At 31.1% G+C, this 18187-nt stretch overlaps 2 protein-coding genes across 4 annotated transcripts; one reads left to right on the forward strand and one right to left on the reverse strand.

Moving 5' to 3' along the window:
• Nucleotides 1-2782: 2782 nt before the first annotated feature.
• Nucleotides 2783-10996, reverse strand: Ada3 (transcriptional adaptor 3). 3 transcript variants are annotated; one of them, XM_088190575.1, is made up of 3 exons: nt 10659-10972; nt 10332-10528; nt 2783-5649 (listed from the first exon to the last, which is right to left on the reverse strand). In XM_088190575.1, the coding sequence occupies exons 2-3, from the start codon at nt 10383-10385 to the stop codon at nt 4225-4227; spliced, it is 1479 nt and encodes a 492-aa protein (XP_088046701.1). In that variant the 5' UTR covers nt 10386-10528; nt 10659-10972; the 3' UTR covers nt 2783-4224. The 3 variants fall into 3 exon arrangements, with proteins under 3 accessions (XP_088046701.1, XP_088046712.1, XP_088046721.1); XM_088190586.1 differs by lacking the exon at nt 10332-10528 and having other exon boundaries at nt 10885-10996; XM_088190595.1 differs by lacking the exon at nt 10332-10528 and having other exon boundaries at nt 10659-10969.
• Nucleotides 10997-11940: 944 nt separating this feature from the next.
• Nucleotides 11941-18180, forward strand: LOC148238730 (uncharacterized). The gene is made up of 13 exons (XM_088189632.1): nt 11941-12131; nt 12257-12517; nt 14650-14771; nt 14841-14988; nt 15057-15152; nt 15217-15360; nt 15426-15533; nt 15600-15937; nt 16007-16233; nt 17089-17247; nt 17314-17464; nt 17528-17596; nt 17748-18180. Exons 2-13 carry the CDS (start codon nt 12301-12303, stop codon nt 17805-17807), a joined length of 1839 nt encoding a protein of 612 aa, XP_088045758.1. The 5' UTR covers nt 11941-12131; nt 12257-12300; the 3' UTR covers nt 17808-18180.
• The last annotated feature ends 7 nt before the right edge of the window (nt 18181-18187 follow it).

Consider the following 18187-nt stretch of genomic DNA (forward strand, 5'->3'; position numbering starts at 1 on the left):
TAGTATAGTAGTATCGCTCGATTTTTATTTTTACCCTTATCCCGATTTATTGCATAGGTTTTTAAACTGATGAGTCCAGGGCCGGCCCGAGGGGCAGGCAGTACAGGCGATCGGTGACCTACTGGTGACTGGTTATAATTACAATTTGTCTTATCGATAATTTAATCGGTAAATACAGAAAAATATCGATTTGCATTATAAATATTTTTTATATCTAAAAGTCGATTGGCTAAATTAACAATTCATAAACAATACTCATATAGAATACCCATAAATGAGTGATAAAAAGTTCCGAGAAATCCAAATGTGGATTAGGAATATATCTATTTATATAAACGTTTAATACAATATTAAGAATACAATAAAATACGACGCATATTTAAAAATCAAGTACAAGTTACAAGGCGAAATAAAGGCTAAATCCCGGAATAAAAGATAGAAAGCTGAAATTTTGCATCAATCTTTGTTTTGACGTTTTAAAGGCGGGCTGAAAAGTTTCATAAGATCGGGTATCCACTAGTCAAAATATCAAAGGTCGAATGTCACAAAAATCATATTTTTGCAAATATCTCGCTTCCTATACGTCACATGTCATTAATGTTTCACAATACTTATAGAGCATATAATTTTCTACAAGTTTGGTTAAATACAGAACAAGATCTTGGAGCTGACAATATTATTGCCGCCAGCACCGAACGAACTATTGAATAGAATTTTCTGCAATTGCAAGAAGGGTTGTGGCGCGAACTGTGGAATGTAAGGTTACACTGCTCTAAAGTTTGGGACCAGTGTCAAGAACAAGCATGATTCATCGCTTCGTCAAAATCAGATGGTATTGATGGAGAAAGTGAACTTGTTCCTGTGATCCTTCAGTCAAATGTGACGAAAAACTAAGATGACGATAATGATCCAAAAATTGAATTTGGGCGACCAGAAGAAGAGGAAGACGACGAAAAAGAGGAATCTTGAGACGCATGCCAACTGGTGATGATATTCAGAGGTGGACCGAGTAGCTTCTGATACCATTCACTAGGAGATTGTTATTGCCTACACTACGTTACCCGTGAAATAACAGAGTTCGCGCGTTTATGAATTTATTGAATATGCAAATATTTTATAGTTATCAAATTTGAATTGCGTATCGTCCATTTGCTGTTCAAACCCCTAACCTAAATGAATAAAATATTAACTTTGTTTAGGTTTGAACAGCTCGAGAAACGAAGTGGTGATTCATTTCCATTCCATATAACAAGGCCACATAATAAGACGCTCTTACACACAGCAGTAAGAGTGACATTGGAGATGCAGTGGGAAGTAAAACTGGTGGCTTTAGAGCATTGTGCCATGATAATTAACAAGTACCCAATTATATATTTAAAGCAAGATATGTTCGGTCTTGTTGTGTTTATGACTCTGGAGATTAGTGGGTTAATATGGTTTTACGTAATATTATCGTATGATAGTATTCTTCGGTATAATTAGATCAGTGTTCTTTAATTTATTGTTGGTATTAGAAATTTACAAATTTCTTAATGTTAGTATAAAAAGTTGTGCTATGTATAGAACATATTGATTCAGTATTTCTTTGTTTATTTTCATTTTTCATTTAATAACTACGGACCTATTTTAAATTGTGAAGTGATGCGGGTTTTAAAATACTGTATACTCATAATTGCAAATGTAAAAATGGGGGGGGGGGGGGCGGCACTTGCTTGGGGGCGGCATATTCGCGGTGGAATCATCTAGTGTGGTTCTTAACCCTGAATACACTAAAATTTATGTAAATCTACGAATAGCAAGAGCTTAACAATAATCAATTTATTATTTTAAGAAATGCTGATTTTATGACCCTGCAAAAAATGTATGGGGGGGGGCGGCAATTTTAAGGATTGCCCTGGGCGGCACATACCCTAGCTACGCCACTGTTTCTACTTATAAAAATAAATGTGCGCACGCAAAACATGAATATAACCAATTATACATTCACATAAATTAACTAAGTTGGTGAATTCTTATATTAATATCACACATAAAGAAAGGGTTATGTTAATGCGGCTTAGAGCAATGTGCTGCTATTACGATTAAATTTTCGAGACACATTCTAAAAAAACTATTATGAAAATCTCTGATAAACCTAATAAGGTAGCGTGCATTGAGACAGAGATAAAGGAATATAGATATATACCTGATTTTTTATCAATATTTGCTAGCCAGTCCTAGCAGATTGTTACAAGCAAACCGTAATCTCGAAGAAATTTTGAATTAAAATACATTGGTTTTATATAAAAACAAATTTATTTATGTAAATTAATTTCAATTATAATATATATATATATTTATATACAAAAAAGATCACATCGAAATTCATTTAAACCAGGAAACATTAACTTAAATTTCGCTAAAAGCACAAAATAATATATAGAAATATATATTTCGGCATGACAAAGTTCCCCTATTGTGCATAAATTATCAACTCAACTTGACAAACAACATCAAAGTGATTTACTTTACAATTATATAATGTCAATATATGCATTTTTATTTACAGCTATTCACAATAGATTGGTGAAATAGCTATTATAATATAAACAATAGAAACTATGCGTCATTTGATAAAATATACATAGTACATTATGCACCTTGATTATTTGTGTGCAATGCAATACACATCAATTGATCCGGAGGATTCTGTGATTGCAGGAAATAAGGCATTCGTTTTATGGCAACAAAAGTGCTTTGAATACAATTGATTCTATATTATTATAAAATATAATAAAAAACATTTAGTTATGGACATTTATTCATGATACAAAACGAGGCATTTTTTTCAATACATTTCATATTTTGTATTTTTTTAGTCTTTTTTTTTGTGAGGACATTACTTTATAATAAATATATGTTATTACAAAGGCGTACAATAGGAATGTGTGTACGTGTTCACGACGCTAATATAGCTTTCGATATTTAGAACGATATAATATTTTTAGACTTTAAATTTGAATTACCTTATTAAAAGATATTCTAAGAAAAAGCTAATTATTTATTATCGTAAATGTAAATATATAGTGTATATGTTTATATAATCTAATAATGGTAGTGTATGTTGTACTTTTGGTATGTATTGCTAACACATTACCTCAAACTCTAACTTCATCAAATCAAAAAAAATCTAGCGTATTACGAAAAATATAGAACCTTAATTTGTGTTTCGAGCGTAAGCTTCATTTTTTAAAAATATGCATATTAAAATATTATTCAACGCCATAATGGTTAAGTATGTACAAAAGTGTTTTAAATGCAACATTACAACGGCTAACCATATATACATAAGATTAACATAAAATTGATAATATACATTAACTAAATAATTAATATCAAATTAAGCAACTAAACAATATTTGGTTGTAGATACAAAAGATGCCAATCATTGTTTTAAATTAAACGGAGTTTACTTGATAATATAACACAATATCATTATTATGATAGTATACAAGAGTGAAAACAATACTTGAACATATTATATTTATCGATCTTATAAAAATAGTGATACTTTAGTCTTTAAATAAGACTATACTGCAAATCTATTTTTTGTAGGCATAGAAGGGAATCTTTTGTACGTGTTTATAAAATATATAAAGAGGTACAACATTTTTATACTACACCCACCAATCCAAGAGTTTTGAACAAGGCTTACCAAAGATGTGGAATTATTCAATATTCGACAGATCACTTCTTTGACCTAGTTACAGATTGTTTTAGTCAATATTAATATAATAAAATAAATTATTTCATTGGTGAGGTACAAAAATGTTGTGCCTAGACTAATCTATCTAATTTATAATTTTGCAATAACAGATTCAACAATTTTAAGATTCATCAAAAGAGATGGTTATACGCATCTTTTTCATAAAAATCTATTCCACTTTACGAGTATAATTAGATTTTTTTCTTATTGACATCTTCACCTGAGATCTATTCAATCAAAGCATTCCAAACAGTTTATAATATAAAAAATTCAACTATATTAAATAACTATAAACAATACTCATTCATTATTGAAAGAATTTGATATTAGTTCATTGGATTGTTTTATATATGTACTATAGTTTAACAAAAGTTCACTTCACATCGGCACTTTATATCCATTGTATATGTATAGAAAGAGAACAAGAATTTGATCGTTAATCTTAACGCACAGATCACTATCTGAAAATTAATTTAAATTCATGCGTTAGGTCCCACCAGTGGCAATGCGTTGATCTCAGCATTCAATTTGATCTGTTCGTTGATGGCTTTCCACGCGTCTTCCTTTTCCTTTTTAGTCAACGGACGCTTCTTCTGCTTGGCCAATAGGTGCTTCTTGTATATCTCGGTTACTTCGGCGTCGACTTGTTCGAGCTTCTTCTTCAATTCGTTTCTGGCCATCTCCTGTTTGCACAGCATCACTAAGTTCCGTAAATGGCGAACGTTCGTTTTCCTCAAGATTGCCAGTTCACCGAGGCATTTCTTAACATCTGTCAATATCTCGTCGTCTGCCGGATTAGTCAACGGAGGCAAGTCTTCAGGATCCAATATACCTTGTTCGATCAACTCTTTCCTCAAACACCGCTCTAAAGTCAAAGAGTTTCTGTAAGAAGTCGGTGTTTTATGCGACAGTTGCTTCATTTTAATATCTGGCGGTTCATACTGAATGGCGTTGTCTTCTAAAAGAGCCGAGACTAGCCGTTGAGCCAACGGTCCGGTAACGACTCCGTCCATGCTTTTCTCGCTCTTCTTCCTCAACAAAGAAACGTCCGATGAAATACTAGAGTTTTTGTGCTTATTCGGATTCGAAGACATTTGATCGTCCGAGATCTGCTCGTCGGCCCAGACTTCCGAATAATGTCTTCCTAACGGCGGAACAGGCGGAGGCGGAACATTACTACTAGTAGCCAACAGCGATTCTACACATTTAAGATCGTCTATCGTGATCGGTCCGCAGTACGGTTCGATCGAAGTCCAAAATTTGTACGGGGTGTTATTTTTAGGCGCCGTATTAAAAGACGGCATTTCCAATTTAACGGTATTGTCTGAAGTTAATATATTGTCGTTTGAAAACGATCCTTGCGACGGCATTGGGGTGAGGACTGGTGTGAAATTCTTAAATTTAGCAATCTTAGGCTGACTGGCGTTTGATTTGAAGCACTCTTTTGATTTCGATGACTTGTCGTCAGGATATTTTCTCTTGCCGGGGTATTGTAGCTGTTTTCCTGCCGCTTTACCCTTCTTTTCTCGTTTTGATTCGTTGACGTCAATGTTTTCTATTTCGCTGTGTATAGCCCTGGTCCTTAGAGCAACAGTGCATAAAAGATTTTCCAACTCTAGCTGAAGCATGTCCAGTTCGTCCATGCCGATGCCTTCTTCGGTCGACCTAGTCGCGATGGTGGTGTACTTCGGTAAGATGTTGGCATTGTCGTGTATTCTGATCAACGGGATATGCGGTATTTCCTTAATTTTAGGTAGAGGTAGAGTCGGTTGAAGCTTGACGGGTTTCGTGTACGCCGATATGCCCGGACTGGCAGGTTTGCCGTTGTCGTGGCCCTTTCCAACGATGCGGCCTTTGTTGGTTTGATTGATGCGCTTTCCCATCATTTCAGTTAACTTGCAATTCTAAAAAGAAAAAGAAAATATAATTAGATTGATGCAGAACTAATGTTATAGTTACAGTAGCGTGCAAAAACACGCATCACTTTTTGAAATTGTAAAAAAATATGATCGCTTGCTGGAATTCTCGGATTTTTTTGTGTTCATTAAGGGGCAAGTCTCCGTTGTTTTCTAGTAGTTACCTAGTCAGTTGACTGACAGCTTCGTGGAGAAAATATTTTTAAAAGTTGTAATGCCGAATCGCTTGCAATTAAGTGAAAATCAAAAAGTCGATATCATTGTGTATTTGGCAATGGGGTTTTAGACAAGACAAATTTTGCAGTCTGTTGGTTATAACTAGGGATTCCAATCCCGGGATCCCGAACGATTTTCAATACCCGATGAGTCCCGGGATTATAAAACATAATCCCGAATTTTTTGGATTGATTGATTTATTAAAATTATACGTACTTTATACATTGTACGTTATAAAAAACGGATGTAAAAATATATTGTATTATTCATTTTAAATTATTTTTATCGATAAAATAACATGAAAATTATCCCGGGACTGGTCTCGGGATCGACTAATTGCAATACCGAAATCCCGGGATCAAAATTTTGGCCCGGGATTGGAATCCCTAGTTATAACTAATCAACAGTTTGAAGACTTTAAATAAAAACATCGGAACAGGTTCAACAAATCGAGCTAAGGGTAGTGGGCGTAGAAAAATCACTTAATCTGGTAAAGATCGGCTGATATGTCGAATCTGCTTACGCGATTAGCGTGAAACAGCGGTAGATATTACCAGCGAGTTCAATGATACAAAAATCAAACAAACAACCGCAGGCGTTTTAGGGATGAAGGTTTCTTCGGCCGTATACCTGCTAAAAAGTCGTTCTTGACCCAAAAAATGCGACAGAAACGCATGGAATGAGCCAATCGGCAATAAAATTTGACTATCCATTGGAGAGGGTTGATATTCTCCGATGATAGCAAAACTAATTTATTCCGGTCAGATGGAGCGATTACGTTCGTCGTCGAAAAAGTGAACAATTCCGTGATTATTGTATCCAGCCAACTGTGCGAATGTAATGATCTGGGGATGCTTTTAGTATTTTGGAGTGGGAATTATACACTTTATCAATGGAACGGTAAAGACGGCAGATTACAAAATCATCCTGATTTTTTTTTAATCCCTTCGATGGGGGCACCTGTGCTCAAATTTGGACTAAATCTTCATAGATGATTCTGCAACCTGTCTTTGGGTGAAAATAGGCACTTATATTTTTTTTAAATCAATTCTATAAATATCTTAAAAATGAGATTAAAAATTAAAATAAGACTAATTATTTAATAAAAGATTTCAGATTATAAGGAAAAATGCGGAATTAAATCGTTGGACGGGTCCGGGAACAGCCTCGATTTGAATCCTATTGAAAATCTTTGGAAGAAGAAAATTAGAGTGCACAAATCATATAGTGTATAAAAACTAAAAAAGATCATCGAAAAAGTGTCGTACGAAGAAATTGATAATAAATTGATTAAATCCTCGATAAATTTTATACCGTCGCGTGTTTTAGCAGGGTTGAAGTCTAAAGAAGGTGAAAGATAATATAAATAAAAACTTCTTAGTAATAATGCAAGTTGTTTTTTTAAGTTTCTTTCTTTAAATATAGTTTTTGAATTTAATAACAAATTTCAAAGTTTTTTTATTTATGGGTCTAAATATGTTATCTAATCTTTTTTATATTTTTCATTAATTTTTAATTTATTTAAATTTATATTTTTATGTGTAATACTTCGAAAAACCTTTAAATATTTGGAAAAAAACATAAATTTATTTAAACTATAATACGTGTTAAGTTTCATATGAAATATGATGATTTTGAAGGAAGTTGAAATCACCTAGGGAAAAGTTGAAATCATATAATTTTACTGGCACCTGCCAGATAAATTATATTTTCACTGGTAAAAATATATATCAACCGATGAAAATGTATTCTGATATGATTTCACTGAAATGATACATTTTAAAAATTATTTTCTCAAGTAAAATATTAATAAATATTGGAAAAAAATAACATGCAACATAAATTGCAAATAATACTCTTTCCTAAGATTAAAATATTTAAATTTTTTGTATAAAATTAAAATCTTAATAATTTAAATAAAGTCGAGCAATTCAATCAAGCTAAAACCGAAATAAAAATAAGGTACGTTTTGATTCGAATAATATGGCAAACTGAAAGATGAAGTTCGAAAAATACATATTTAGACTGGTTTTCGGATTCCGTTATTCCCATAGCTAGGATAATAAAATTTATTAATTGAATGTATTAATGTGCCAACAGCTAACTTTGCTTACACAAAAGGTCCTAATCCTAACTTCTATGACTCTCGATTGTGAATCTACTTTAAAAATTTGTTTTAAAAATAATTTGTGTAAATGCAATTTTCAACAAAAATCACATGAATTTTCTGATTTTGAACAATATGTTTCCGGAAACTTTTGATTTTTAACAACAGGTTTCTGGAAACCCATGGAAGCCTTAGGGTGACACCGCTGCCTGTGACAAGAGTATGGATATTGGTGGCGTAGCTCAATTAGCTGTGTTTATTTGTACTTGCAACAAGGATTTTAACATTTTTGAAGAATTATTGGAGCTACTACCGATGCTTGGCACTACTACAAGAAGAGATATATCTAATTGTGTTTACGAACTTCTGCAAAAACAATCTATCTATGTCAAAATTTACTTCTGTAGCTACAGATCTCCTTTAATGACCGGAAAAACCAACGGATTTGTGGCAATACTGTGACAAGTTTAAGATTCATCATATACATTGCATTATACATCGAGTAGTATTAAGTACATACATAGGTAATTAACAACGATTTTGACGAAGAAACCCATTTTTTCTTTAAAGTTAAAACTTTTTATTACACTTAAAACACTTTATTGCAAGTCAAACTGGTCCTTTATTACGATTGATAGTATAAGTTAATCCCTCTAATTGTAAATAGTTGAGTAATTTAATTGATAAAATCACCATAGAAATAAGTCATAAAAAAATTCAAATAGTCCAAAACACTTTTGCCCAATTCACAGATCATTATAAAGATTATATTATGAGAATTATATCGCTGCACTGAATATAAAATATATTTAGATTAAATTAGTTAATAAATTAACATAAAAAAAAATGAATTTCCGTAACACGATTGTGTCATAAAATGCATAATTTTACATTTATATATATCACTGTTTTAGCTCAAATTATTATAGTAATAATATTGTAAACGTTTAGTAAGAATACATACTGATTTTTAAAACAGTTGTAGCTAGCCATTTCCCTCTAGTTTCATTAAAAAAAACATGGGTTTAGACGAACGAATGTGCTTTGTCGGGCCATCAGCGCCAAGCGTCCGATAAAGGAACGCATGTATACATGCGCGTGGCGGTGAACAGGTTAAATGAATTACCAAGTAAATATTCTGATTAATCATACTAAACATGATACGTTGGTTATCGTGCTGTAAGGTTCTAAAACAATTCTGGGACTTGAAAGAAGAAATACTAGATAATATTATTATGGATATAATGGACCGTTTTTCTGACCAATTAACAATTTTTTTAGATATAAATATTTAAATTTCATGCAATTTCATAAATGTTAACTAAAAAATTCTTTGATAAAATTTCTACTGATTTTGTCAATCATGAAAAAAGATAATATAAAATTAATTGTGAAATTTTACAATTAAAACGGTCCATTCTATCCACAACTTGGAAAGAAACATTTAGCAATCTTGATGAGGATATTTATCAAACTATTTGTATTTTACTATCCATTTATTTTGCATTACTAGTTATGGAGCTTCAGCGGAGAGAAGTTTCTGAAGTTTAAAAAAGCTGAAGACTTATTTGAGGATTAAAATAGTCAAGAGACTGTCAGGTTTAGCATTAATAAATATCTATAGAAATATTGACGAAGTAATACATATATTTGCAAATAATGAAAATAGAAGATTAGATTTTCAATTAAAGTACGAATTAATTTTAATTTTATTTTAACTAAGTATGGAAAATTCTGGTTTCGTCACTGATCTAAATGAAGAAGGTTAGATGCAGTTTGACTTGAGCTTATTTTATCGAATGAGAATAGTGGAAAGTGATTACAGATGCTTGCTTCGTATAAGTTTAACGGAGCAAGTAAAAATCTTGGACACGAATATAGTATTGTTTGACAGCATGAGAAACGACCACAATGGTTTCGCATATAAAATGCTACCCGGAGACTTACCCTTGCATTTTCGTCAATTTAAAAGTACAGCTATTAGTAAAGTATTCTTCATCTGTTCGTATATACGGAGTTGAAGCGTGGATGCTCATAGAGAAAGAACAAGCATTTAGAAGCCTTTGAAATGTGTATCTACAAACGAATGTTACTTATAATTTTGGTAGACGTGAAAATCATGGAAGTGATGTCGTGGATGAAGAAATATCGAAAATTTATAAAAATAGAAAGAATAAAAGTTTTATATCGGTCATGTAAGACGTCATCCCGAAAAATAATAACTCATACAATGAAGACCATCTTGACTGAAGAGCCTATGGCAGTGGTTAGGTAAGAGCACTATTTCTTTATGAAGGTTAGTAGTAAACTTCGCTTCATCGGCTACTGGGTATCTAGCGATACTTACAGGTAGAATTCTCCAGTTCCCCACACAAATATCGCAAGGGAAGCAACATAACATGCAGTTAAAAAAATAACAACTCTTCCCAGACGGACGCACTACAATCAGTAATGTTATAAAATCCAGGTAAACAGTGATAGTGAATCATGTCTCTTATCAGTGATGAGGTGAAAGTGAAGCGGTATTGGTATCCACAATTTCACCTGAAATGGCAGAAGAAATTTACTAGGCGAATAAAAGTTTTATCAAGTAATATTTTAGTTTTCATCTAAACGAAAGACGACGTTACATTTGCAATAATATAGTATAGATAGTGATAAACGATATAATTACATAGTTTAACAGGGTGTAAAGTGAGCTTGATGGTCCATAAGCGATGTAAACAGCTCAAAAGCGGGTTGTTTACAAAATAATAGTATTTGGCGCGCGAAACCCGCAGGGTGGGGGTAAGCGCTGTTGCCGAGTCTGGCTGATGACTAACGGCAGAAAGCCGTTTTTTGGGTCATGTTTGCGTGTTTATGTTACGAAACACGGGAACAGAGTGAACGAAATCTCTCACCGGCCCGGGCGAGAGCTGCGCCCACCCTGCGCCACCAGTGACAGCTTCTCGGTCCCAACGGCTCGAAACTCGGCCATTGGCCGACGCCGCGGTTGCTGACGTGCACGCGATAAATCGCGGATAATGGTTTGTTTTGCGGAAGAGAGATTTTTAATATAACGAAAAATATATATTTTTACTCAAAATACTATTCACATTGCATATAATACTAATTATTAATAAATAGTTATAGGTTAGTAATAAAAATATCATATCGTAGAAAAAAGTATAAAATAACATATATTATTTTGCAATCCCATGATTAACAAAGGCATGTCCTATAGAATTATCTATTATTTTTAAATATAACTTATCTTTTTTTTAAATAAGATGACAGAATTATTAAAAATAAAGCACCGATTTATATATACGCAATGCACGATTCACAGAGTAGCATTTATATAAAGTGATTCAATCGGGGTCACATTTTTAATGCTTTAAATTCTGGGGAAATTACGATTTTTTTCTTTGACGATAACCACCGTAGAAGAAAATTTGTTAAGCGGTGATCCGTAATGTCTAAGACAAATAACTCTGAAATTACGGAATCGAGCCCTGGCAGCGTCACTCGAATATTTATTTATAAAATTACGTTATTATTAAAAACCAGTTGCAGTTACATATATTGATTATAAATTGTGTTACATATAATAATTTGAAATTAATAATATAGATGTGAATATAGGGAATTTTTAAATTAAAAAAAACTTAGGAAATCAACACATTTACTTTGTGTTATTATTGTAAAAAAAGGTTTACTAAAGTAAATTTAAACAAACTATCATGAACATTAGGAACACTTTATAATGTAGTAGGTACATATGTATATACATACAACAAATTAACTAAAGAAATATTTCTCCTTAATTATGGTATGTCAATGCTTAACCGCAAACAAAAATATTAAGAATTTCATATAATGTATAATTATTTTAATTATTTTATTTTATTCGTGATTGATTGAATTTGTAAAAAATAATATATTGATTGAATACCTTAGGTAATGGTCATCAAGCCGCGTGTTTATACCACCCTAAATATAGCTGTCAATTCGGTGGTTACGCCGTGAAGTTGCAGAGGAGACAAGTCTGAAGTTGTCTAAAGATACTCTCGATTCAAAAACAGTATTAAAACAAAATTGCAGTAAAGACATTCGCAAACTTAAAGCGCCCGATTTGCTCATTTCAATGACGCGTCATATCCATTAGGTCAGTAGCCTTTTAGAACCTACTTTATTGTCTTTCTTAGACTACTTTACCAAAATGCAACATTAGGTAAACATCTAAACACTTAATCATAATATAACCTAAAAATGTGATGTTATTTTTTTCAGGATTTAATAAGCTAAATTTACGTAGTTTAATTTTATAAACAAATATGGAGTCAAATGTGATTTCCGTCAAGTTAGAAAATGGCATTTTGACTAAGGATAATTGCGACGATATACATCTGCAATTGATCGATGCGGAAAAGGACGGTCACATATACATTATCACCGATGAGCAATTTGATAGTGGACAGTTTGTATGTGAAGAAAACCCTGAAGAAGGAATAGCCAGAGGTGAATTGAAATTGGCGACGGAGAGCGCACTAAGTGAGAATAAGTGTTTATTACTTTATAAATATTTTATTTTATAAATAGTTGTATGAGTGTTGCTTGGGAGAAGCTGTGACAAAAATACTATAGTGCTTAAGTAATATAATACAGGTGTAATGCACCCCCACAATACAAAAAAAAACTTTTAAATTAATTATAGATATCAATACAGTATGTTTTAATGATATTTATCTTAAAGTTATGTTGAATAATCACATTATTCATATATTTAATTTTACTACAATTATATTTTCAATACATAAATTCTATAAGGCCGAATAGAAGTTCGTCTGAAATATTAATTTCCCGCTATTTTTATAATGTTAATGTTATTAAACATTTACAATGTTCTTGAAATGTAAAATGAACAAAACCATATTTTCTGTAAAATTTAAATCTTGATTATATTTGAAAAGATACGAAAATATACAAATGTAATGTTTTTGTTTAGCATATTATTGTGTCAGACAAATATACAATAAGAAACAATAAAATTCAATACAAATTTATATAAATATTTTTCTGCAGTTTACTGAAGAAAATTCATCGATAATATTTGTATCGCTTTCAATTAAAAGCAAAGATAACACTGACAACTTTTGTTGAGCTAAACTGCTCCGTAAATAATTTTTCGCCCTTTTGAGAGCAGACAAGGTTCTTTCTCTGCTAGCGTTGCTAACTGGCATCGTTTGAAATATTTTTATTAAAATTTCTATATACTGTAAATGTATTTGATATTTTATATTTTTTTATTTATTAATTAAAGCATTTCATTTATATTTGTTTTTTTCATTAATCTGGCCAAGCATAGAAAATTTTTCATTTCATCGTCTAAATCTAATAGAAAAATATCTATTTTGTAATTTGACTAAATCATTTAATTCAACATCATTGTTTAAATACGAATCGTATGCAATTTTCGAGCTTTTGTGATTTCGATGCCTGTTTTTAATAATTTTCATTTTGGAAAACATTTACTCTCAGATGTAAGTACTTCCAAATAAACTTAACATTTGCCTAGCATGGTTACTTAACAATGGTTCAGAGAACTATGAATAAATATGAGACAACAGCATGACGAGCTCCATGAAAGTAATGCATAATGCATTTTTTTAATTAAAAAAATACTAACTTCATATATACAGTTGCCTATTTTTACCATAATATATTAATCGCACATTTTTTTTGCATCTCATATTCATCTCCATATCAAATTATTTACTTCAAAGTCAAGATTCAGGCACCCTTAGAGTTACGTTAATCACTCCAGTTGAAAACCATTAAATTAAGCCAATTAATTGCACAGCACAAGTAAATATAATTGTGTAAAACACTTGATATTTCTAAATGAGAAAGCAATTACGCATAAAACTTTATAATCTTATTTTCTTACAAAAAAATATTGTATTTATCACATAAATTATATTTACTATCAACAATGTACATTTAAGAATATAGGTTAAACAAAATTGTTAGAATCGAATTATTACACATGTAAAAACTTTAAACTGCCGATGCGCCTTACAATATTATATGTAAAAGAGTGTGATTATAAAATATATACTATGTGCCAAATTCGTACTACTATTATAGAGAATGAGCAGTCTTCACCCATTTTGCTAAAATTTATGCACTTATTCGTAAATCCTGGAGTTTAATAAAAATATGAGTTAGATATTTTAATTAAATTATACATATATTTTCTCGATTTTTAACTATTGTAGAAACCTGTAGTTAACTCAAAGACTACAGCTAAAAATTTCCATAATATCTTCTATTCAATACAATTTCTTTAATTGAAAATACTTTATTTAATCATAAAGAGTTAACGGTATTTTTACAAAAGGCATGCTTAACATAACCTCAAATATTATCATCATATTTTAAAATAAAAGTTCGTTATTAGCTTGTTTTTTTATTTCTAACAATTCATGTGTGTTTATTTGAGAGGATAGAAAACTTAACTAGAGTTTTAAGATATTAAGCTATGTATTATTAAGCAGTACTTCCACGGCTTACATTCATGCAATGCCATTGTTTTAAAAATATAATGAAAACTAGTGAAAGCATTTAGTCTTTATTTATTTTTAGTAAAAGTATTTATAACAGATTTAAAAAAATATTTTTAGAGCTTTCAATTGAAGAAAACACCAGTAAGGAACTATATGCATGTTATAATTGCAATGTTACATTCGCTTCCGTCGACGAACATATACAAAACTTTCATAAGGGTCAAGAAGTTGTGATTGAGGTATTTAAAATATTCAACTATTTATAAATTATATTATTAAATATACACTGAATTATCTTATTCTAATAGAGTAACGAAGAGGATCAGAGTCCTGAAGTTGCGTTATCAGTGAGCGTAAACAATGAAATTAGCATCAAAGAAGACACAAATGAGAACAAACTTGAACACAATGATAAAACCTTATGTGAGAATGAAAAATATATGATAATAGATGCAGGTATACTTTGATTGATGATAAAATTATAATTAAAAATGTATTCAATATAACTTTTAAGTATATTTTAGGTGTATTAGACGAATCTAATAAAACATTTATGTACACCAAAGAAATATTGAACATTGAACAAGACAATGAAAAGCCATCGACTTCAATAGACAATGGTATCAATTATAAATTTTAATATAGTGATATAATAGGATTATAGGCTATGTTTTTTTTTAATAGACACTTGTGTTGTTATCTCAAAAAATGATGCGATAATAAGTAAACAAATCAGTGTGGGGAGTCAAATTTATTATTGCATTAATTGCTCGACTCATTTCGACACGATAAAGAAAATGACGACTCACAGTTGTCATTCTTCAAATGGTATTATTGTATTATATATAATAATATCTATAATGATATGTATTAATCGATTTACTTATTTTTAGATTTATTTAATTGCACTCATTGTTCTGTGAAATGTAACAATGCGAAAGCTCTCATCACTCACATGCTGATACATAAAAATCTAGATGAAAATAGTGAAGAATTAAATGGTATGTATATATAACACATTGTCTTTTTTCTGATTTTAATTGGTAATTAATTTATATAATTTACAGATCGAAGCACAAGACTAAACGAAAAGCTCAAATCTAGTGACTTCAAATGCAGAATTTGTATGACTATCTTTCCGAGTAATAAATCGTTACAGCTTCACAAGCGAATGCACGAAGTCAACGTGAAAGCTGTTAAACCTTCGTGTATGATCACAAATCAAGATGGGGATGCAGCGACAGAGTATTATCATTGTGTGATATGTAAAATGTGGATCAACGTGAGTTTGAAGAGTGATCATGATAAGAGCCACGATGCCGGTTTCATTTGCAGTAAATGCAACAGGAAGTTTAAATCAGAAGCAACTCTGTCAATGCACGTGAAAATTCATACAAACGATAAGGTAAGATCGAATTAAAAAGCTTGGATCTGTAAGCGATATTAATTATTGATTTGATGGATATGATTTTAGGTTCCGATTATAAAGAACGAAAAGGTTCTGCCTTATCAGTGCAATTTTTGCGATAGGCAATTCTCGAGGCCGCACGAGAAAGTTAAACATGAACGGATACACACAGGAGAAAAGCCTTACATGTGTGAAGTTTGCAATAAAACTTTTAGGGTGTCTTATTGTTTGACTTTGCATTTGAGGACACACACGGACGATAGACCGTACACTTGCAAAAGTTGTGGTAAAAAGTAAGCTATTTGGAATTTTTGAGACCCAAGCTAGATATGGTTTTCTACACTCAGTCTTTGAGTCAGACTTCTTTGCCTCTTCCTCTAAATCAGGGGGGGTTCTTAATATGAGACAGATTCTAGTGTAGGTCTGAGTAACTTCTCCATAGATTGCTATATGTGAATTTATATATTACAATTAAATGTTAAAGAAAAGGATATACAACGAGGAATACTTAAAATTTGAGTTCACATGTTTTTTTAGCACGTATCATTTGGAAAAACTTCAGTGTTTTTTATGCGTAAAAGTTCTGTGTAATGATTACATGGTACCTCTTAAACTTCATTAATATTTCTTAAGCCTTAGGAAAGTGTTGCTAAGGCTTAAGAAATACTTTATTGTGATAACCTTTGGTTGCCATAAACCGATATATTACTGCTTTATCCAGAATTATCAGATTCAACCTCATCATTGAAAAAAAATATCGGTAACATTATTTGCTTCAGTGGTTAATAATATATTTCCCGACCAGATAAATTTTTAATATGTAATACATTGATATTTAGATAGTTATCCTAAGAAGTTTGGCAAATGAAGGGTTAAGGAATTTAATATTATTTTTTAACATTTAAAAAGATTGGTTTGGCCAAAAATTTTAGGATACATAATCGACAATATATAAAAATGCACCTGAAATCACTATAATTTTTGCATATAAATCTAGTTACCTTATTTTTGTGAAAAATATGTAATCACGATCTGTGGCTCTTTATGTTACCTTCTAAAAGGTAGAAGTTCTTTGTGTCTGGTGTATCTCCTTATTGCATACCTACATTTTTATCTACATTGCTTTTATAATCAATCATATATTTCAGATTTAAATCCCATGGAGTTTACAATCATCACGTTTTGACACATTCAGACGTTCGATCTTTCAAATGCACTTTATGTCCGAAAGCCTTCAAAACGGCGGTTCAATTGGCCGGACATAGAAATTCTCACACTAAACCCTTTGTATGCACTGAGTGCAATAGGTATTTTTCCATTCATAAATTATATTATTACCTTAGCTGCTATACCATTTTTATTTATTTATTTAGACCATTTGCATCACTGTACGCTGTGAAAAATCACATGTCAACTCACAAACGAATCAACAATCTCAAATTCAGATGTCACATATGCGGAGCGATCTATGCACGGTTCTTCGCTTTGAAAGATCACCATAAAGAACAACATGGCTCAATGGAGGTAATACATATATTTTATTTATAATAAAAATTATATTTATTGATATTTTTATTATTACCGCAGGTTGGCAGTGGTATAGAACCTGAAACTGATCTTGCTGCTCAATCTATCATGCCAAAAGATGATGTGAAGGTAGTTTTATTCATAAAAAAATTTATAGTTTTATTCATAAATAAATGTAATATACAACCTTGCAAATTTGACCATTTTTAATATGGCTATATAAAGCAGAAGGTTGTACTAAAATCCTTAAGATTTTTTTTTAATATGTAATCATTCTTAGGTAACAGATCTTGGACTCGGTGACAGCGAAGGAGAAATCACCATGCCGATTGATGTATGATAAAGGAATGAAGTAGAAGTTTGAGATATGTATATATTATACATATGTATATATGTAGGTTGTGTTATTAGCATGTTTTCTATAGCATTGCTAGTTTGTATTGTGAATTTGCTCAATATGTTTGTTGATCTGTGTGTAAGGTTGATGTGTTTAAGCTTTAAACTGTCGGAAAGACAGTTTTTAATATAATTTATAGTTAAAATATTTTATTGATTATTTTATTAATCAGAAAATATTATTTTTTTTAGTACGTGGTTAATTTTAAGTCGTATTTGTTTTTAAAATATAACTTGTTATTGTAAATATTGTATTTAATATTAAGATCATCAGTTTTTCTAAATAAATATTAAAGTGTAAATTTTACGATTTAAAATTGTAAA

Source organism: Plectrocnemia conspersa, unplaced genomic scaffold (genome assembly GCF_051122295.1).
Source record: "Plectrocnemia conspersa isolate PC_06_02 unplaced genomic scaffold, ASM5112229v1 ptg000001l, whole genome shotgun sequence".
Classification (NCBI taxonomy): domain Eukaryota; kingdom Metazoa; phylum Arthropoda; class Insecta; order Trichoptera; family Polycentropodidae; genus Plectrocnemia; species Plectrocnemia conspersa.